At 47.3% G+C, this 6,267-nt stretch overlaps 1 protein-coding gene across 1 annotated transcript in view; it reads left to right on the top strand.

Annotated features, from left to right (window-relative positions):
• vcpip1 (valosin containing protein (p97)/p47 complex interacting protein 1) overlaps nucleotides 1-6,043 on the top strand; it is an 8,632-nt gene extending 2,589 nt beyond the window's left edge. The window contains 4 exon segments of the mRNA XM_020588642.1: nucleotides 1-3; nucleotides 5-224; nucleotides 2,924-3,010; nucleotides 4,469-6,043. The exon segment at nucleotides 1-3 is cut by the window's left edge and continues 2,589 nt beyond it. Coding sequence (XP_020444298.1) covers nucleotides 1-3; nucleotides 5-224; nucleotides 2,924-3,010; nucleotides 4,469-5,262 — 1,104 coding nt within the window. The 3' untranslated portion in view covers nucleotides 5,263-6,043.
• The last annotated feature ends 224 nt before the right edge of the window (nucleotides 6,044-6,267 follow it).

Below are 6,267 nucleotides of genomic sequence, written 5' to 3'. Positions count from 1 at the left end.
TGAGGAAAACGAGCCGGTGGCGCTGCAGCATGGCGATAGGGTGACAGTGGAGATACTGAGGGGTCCCGAGGACAAGAGCCCCGCAGCCTCCATCCCCCGAGCCTCCAGCTCGCACTCGGTGAAGAGCGAGGACACCGTGATGTCCGGTAGGATGAGCGGCCGCGAGCTCCAGGACGGCATTGACCTTGAGATGTCTTCCCTCTGTCTGCTGGCAACTTTGATGGGTAAGAACATGTGACATGTCAGCCGGCTCCCCGGTGTCCCCCCACCCACCTCCTCCTCCCCATGAAACTTACAAAACATTTAGTTTGGTTCTGAGAGAGAGACAGTATCCAGTCACTTTATCAGCTGAACTAAAGCTGCAACTCAGGATCTGATCTGTCAGTGATTATTGTATTGATTGTTTTTAACTAAGCAGTGAAATGTTCAGAGTGAATACAGTCGAAACGATTCAGTCAGCAGAGTTTTAAACTTTTTTTTAATGTAGTATTACTTGGCCCTGTCACCAGCTGGTTATTGAATTGTCACCACATAATTTTGTCACTTAACTCATTGATTTAGTACTAAATTCTCCTAGTCAGCATGGAGCATGACTGTTGTGGTTTTCCAGCTAGGACTAAAGTCAGTTTGGCCATTGCTGCTCATGAAACGTCCAGTCAAAGACGTCTGCTGTGGCTTTTTAACTGTCACAGTATCGGCACAAGGCTCCATTTAATTTAGAACTAAATTTATCGTTAAATTGCGCCTCGACCTTTGTGCTCCACTTTAGTTCGAACCACTCTTGACCATCTTAAATTAAAGATCACTTCAGTTCCTAAGACGTTAAATGTGACACGCCACTGTAAGGATATTGAATGTGAGTTATTACTGGTCAGATATGGTTTTATGCCAGATTCAAAGCCTGTAGTTCTGCAGTTTAGTTTCTCTGTGCAGAGATGAAGTGATTTAATTCACTCAATCACTTAGTTGAGCAACAGAAATGTGATCATCCACAGGTGATTATCAATATAAAAACTATTCATCCAGTAAATTTTGTAAACATTACCAGGTTGCACCTTCAGCAGTGTTGCTGCTTTTCTCTGTTTCATTACGCAATAAAGTTTAAAGACACCATCGCTGTGGTTTTAAGAATAATGGTCAAACACACACAACAATGACGTCTTCTCACCTTCTGTCAACTCATGGACGTGAAGCATAAATGTTTCAGAAACATGAAAAATAAGTGGTGTCCTGGACCAACTCTGCCACTGTCTGGTGATAAGTCACCTCCCATTTACTGGCTAAGTCAAATAACAGCTGGTAAAAACTGGTCATACTGGTCTGAATGGGCTCTGCACTAAATAGCTAGCAATATCAGGGTTTAGCCTGTCGATTGAGCTCAGTGGTTGTACAGGCCCCAGACCTGCTCTGAGCATTGACACATACTGTCACAATTTCTCAAGTGTGTCCTAAAACAGTAGTCAGGCGTAAGTTACTGTGTCTGTTTTTTCACTGCAGCTCAGTAAGTACACTGTATACAGAGGGGGAATTTTACACTTAAGAAGACAAACCTCATCTTAACTTCAGGTCACGTTAACAGGGACTGTGGTTTTATAGGAAGAGCTATCTCACTGGCCACCGTGAGCAGGAGTAATGACTAGTGTGTGCTGTGGAGGTTGGTGATACAGCAGCAGTTTGTTTACCAAGCAGATGTGTCTCCACCTCAGTTTGAAACATCTGGATTGACTCTGCATCTGTTTGCATCTTCGTGCTGATGGTGAATGTACTGCCTTTAGATTTCACCTCAGTCTGACGCAGCTGAAGGCCACATTCTCCACACTCAGTGGGCTACTCCCCAGTGTGGGCAGGGAGTCGGCTGTGGCGCTGACAGGAAGCTGTGGCTGTTTCATGTTGCTCACGTTCTCCTGTCCAGGAGGTGGCACAGGTGGCTGCTGGTTTCTGATTGGTCATAGCAGGCAGGTGAAAACAACCTGCAGGTGTCGCCACTCACAGTGGCTGTTTCTGAGCGCTACCAGAAAGAATCTGTCTGTCTGTGTGTGCTTGCACTCTGAATATACTGACTCAGGTGTTCCACCTGCCAACAGGGCCAAAGGTCATGGCTGTGTTCAGATAAACAGAAGCGCCTGCCAACAGGCAGCATGACAGAGACCACCTGACGATATTCAGTCACGTTTCATCTGCATTCTGTTGGCTGTGCAGGCCTGACGCTGCACTTCCTGTTAGCGAGAGCTCAGATTCAGTAACCCCCCCTCCGTCTGAGCCTCCAAACCAGTCTTCTCACTGGGAGCTCGAGCAGCTGAGTGTCAACATGCTCAGATGTGATGTCTGCAGAAACAGCCCTGTGTGGATACCTGACTGTTACTTTGCTCTTTGACATATCAAAACCGCTCAGATATTTTATTTTAAATCCTGTGACATCAGATGATACATCTCCATTTATAGTGTTTGTCACATGTAAACACATTTTTACTAAATACACAGTCATACATTTGTCATGTGAACTCAGTTCACTGCAGTATCTCCTCAGCTGTACCAATAGAGCAGCTGATCAGTGGAGTAGCTGCAGATCTACACTGTGGATATTTGAGGCTTTTCAGATGCCGTCGCTTTCGGTTTCATGTCGTATCAATGGTTTCGATGGCTGTATCAAGTTAATTTTAAGCTGACCGTTCATGTTGTTGCTGTTGTTAGCAGCTACATCACAGGTCACAGCAGTAAGACTGAGGAGTAAAACATTGTCTCCCTGGCAGACCCAACCCGGCCTGTTATCAGCTGTCACTGCTCCTACCGGCTCACTGTGACAGCTGCATAAGAAGTTCTGTGTGTCTAGTCTACTGAAACATACACATTAAAACCTTGTCATGTGTCAGTTTCAGCTGCTTTGTTAAATGTTATTTATGTGAACCGGTTCTCTCTGTTCCAGGTGAGGACGTCTGGTCGTACGCAAAGAAGCTGCCACACTTGTTCCAGCAGGGAGGCGTCTTCTACAACATTGTCAAGAAAGACATGGGTAAGTTCAGAGATGGAGTGACGATCCAGTGTCTCCTGCTCCTGAATCACCGGGTTAGTCTGATAATCAGAATTTATAAATGTTGTGTAAAGAGAAACTGTTGCTCCAGTCAGGATAGAAGATGAAAGAAACCTGGGCTGCATGTCTGTGTTTCTGCTGGAGAAACCGGAGTTTCTTGCAAACTGGCATGTGAACAGGGTTTTCAGAGAGGGTGTGTGCACGGCCATGTCATCGAACAGGCAGGTGCTGCTGTGACTGCAGAGCGGTGCCATGAAGGGACAGATCGTTACTGGTTCATAAATAAAGTTGGGGTGGGACAGAAATCTCTTCACTGAGCAGGAGTGTGTACATGTGTGCTTTGCAGTGATCAGGTGGCACAGTGTAAACATCTGATTGTCTGCATTACCTGAATTCTCTGGAGTCAGGGCTGAGTTGTGTCCTCATATCCTGTCAAAATGTCACGTACTGGAATTAGACTGGAATCACTTTAAACAATCAAGCTGAGGATTGTTCATTGGTTTGAAGCCTTTCATTCAGTCAAACAATGACATCTGCTGGTCAGACTCAGTACTGTAACAGCTCAAACTATGAATGAACTCACTGCTCTTATCCTAAATCACTAAAGTTTATATGAAAAGACAGAACACATTTAAACTGAGCTTTATTTATCGTGACCATGTGTGTCGAGTAGTCTGCTAAGATGACGGTTAACAAGTCTTTTACTCTCTGACATAAGTCAAGATGTAATCCATTTCTTATGTCACATAATTCTATTTTATTCCTGTGTCATGCCAGACACCTGGCCCATCCCACATGGGGTTTACAGGACGCTGTTATTTTTACAAAAAATACATCTTCTGGTAAGATCTACAGAAAAGATGAGAAACACCAGAAGAGGAAGCGTTCAGCAGTCTAAGTGCCGACCGTCTCCAGTCGTCTGGATAAACAGCCTTTTTCTCTTCTCCCAGTCTCTGTCCAACAAAATGTGCATATGTGAACAACTAATTCATTTTTTTTACCTGTTTTTTACTAAACAAAGTGTTGTGTAATTTCCAATAAAAAGAACAATAGAAAACAAAATGAAAACATTTATTTTCGTAAATGTGCCCAATTTAGATATAGTCCATATATCACCATCCCATTTTACTCTCGGCAAACAAATGTTCATTTCATAGTTAAACAAAGCTTCACTGACCCCAAACTTGTTAAACTGTGGGCTAAAGTTTTCTGACCAGGAGCCACTGATCGTCTGCCCCAAATAAATATTGGGACAGACTGCGCTCCACATACAGTATCTTCCAACCAGCCTGATGTACTGTAGCTTCTGGAACTAAAAGATATTTAACTCAGGACAGTTCGGATTAAACTAAAGTTTCGTTATCAGAGAAAGTTGTAAGGTTTTTGTATTGACATCAATCTATTTGTTCACTTGGTTTCTCTGACTTTGTTCTGTGCCAGGCCTGATGGACGGCAAACACTGCACACTGCCTCACCTGACGGGGAAAACGTTTGTGTACAATGCAGCAGAGGAGCGTCTGGAGCTGTGCGTGGACGCTGCCGGCCACTTCCCAGTCAGGCCTGATGTGGAGGAGCTGGTGAAAGAGGCGCTGGTGCAGCTGCGCTCGGAGGCGGCCACCAGAGGCAGCAGAGAGGGAAGTCCGTCTCATGGCGTGTTGCGGCTGGGCAGCGGTGGCGTCGTCCGTAAGAAGGAGCAGCTGCAGAGCGTCACCGCCTTCCAGGGTAAAGGCCACTCTTTAGGCAGTGCTGGGGACTCCTCCCCTCCAGAACACCGGCCTATCACACGCCAGCACAGCAGCGGTGTGGATTTGAGTGCCAGCGTGTCCCGAGGCCCTCCTGACCTGTCGGACATCCCTGAGGACACCACCAGGGAGCTGGTCCGCATGGCGCCGGGCTTTGTCACCATGAAGGATGGTCGTGGTCTGGATCCCGTCCTGATGGAACAGCAGCGGAAGAAGCTGCAGGAGATGGTCTCCTCCATCCAGGCCTCCATGGAGCGTCACCTGAAAGAGCAGCAGAGCGCTGCTGCCACAGGGGACGCGACCAGCCAGGAGCAGACAGGCGGTACTACGATGAGTCCGGGCCAGCTAACGTCTACAGTCAGCCATGAACCTGCAGCTGCAGCCGGCGCCTCTGCAGCCAACAAACCAGACGGGAAGGCAGAGGAGCTGGAGGATATGGAGAGCCAGGATGCTGGGCAGAGCGCCACCATGGAGCCCATGGATCACTCCTGATCACTCCTGACCCCCGCACCACCCACCCCGCCTGGCTGGCGCCTCAGGTCGGATCCTACAGCTTCGGTCTTCATTGTGTTTTGTTGTCTTTGCTGCATGACTAAAGAGTGGCCGACGTCCTCTCTGCAGACTCGGCGGGGACAGTCATCGAGGAGGCGATATGCTGTGACGCTGTCCACGATACATCATTAACACTCACACCAATATCCCAGTTGTGTTGCAGCACTGAAGCTGGCGCTGTGTTCACACTCTCAGTTACACGACTTCACATGGCACTCAGTAGTAAATACAGCTTAGGATCGATTACTGCGTTTGAAAAAAATATTTAGTCTTTTAGGGTAAGTTTTTCTCTCTAGTTGATGATGTACATGACTGTGGTGCAGTATATCGTGCAGTTGCCTGTGTGGCGACAGGATCTTCTGCCCCAGGATTCCTGCCCACAGACACCTGACCTCCTTGCCACAAACGGGCAGTGATGACAGCCGAGGAGGAAAACCGCTTGGATTCTTGTGTGAGACGCATTCCTGTAGTATTCTTGGTGTCTTAAGCTGCCACCAGGAGGAGAGCTGCTGGTCGCGGCAGCACTAACGTCCTGCTAACACGCTTCTATCAAAGTGCACCTTCTGTATGTGCACCAGCTTCTATACACACCCACGCCTTCATCACCTGAACTTGCTTCTCCACTGCCCGTCTGTGTGAGGAGCACAGGGAGAAGCTGGACCTGAGTTTGCTTCACCTGACTCCTTCTGGACCAGAATGCTTACCCCCACCCCCGCCCACACCCCCACAATAAAAACCAGTTAAATTTGACATTTAATGTCAGTGTCAGTGATGTGAGGCATTAGAGTCCAGGTCAGACCAGCCTGCAGTAAGAGCTGCTGCAGTCCTCACACTGTGCCACCGGCAGTTAAACAGCATCACTGCTGTTTGTTCTAGTTGTGTTTCATGTGTGTGTGTGTGTACAGTTTTATCTTCTACATTTGAAACCTGAAACATTCACTTTGT

The sequence above is a fragment of the Monopterus albus genome, unplaced genomic scaffold (genome assembly GCF_001952655.1).
Source record: "Monopterus albus unplaced genomic scaffold, M_albus_1.0 scaffold580.1, whole genome shotgun sequence".
Taxonomy (NCBI): Eukaryota; Metazoa; Chordata; class Actinopteri; order Synbranchiformes; family Synbranchidae; genus Monopterus; species Monopterus albus.
Note: the sequence above shows the minus strand (reverse complement) of the source record. Positions and strands in the feature narration are given on the sequence as shown.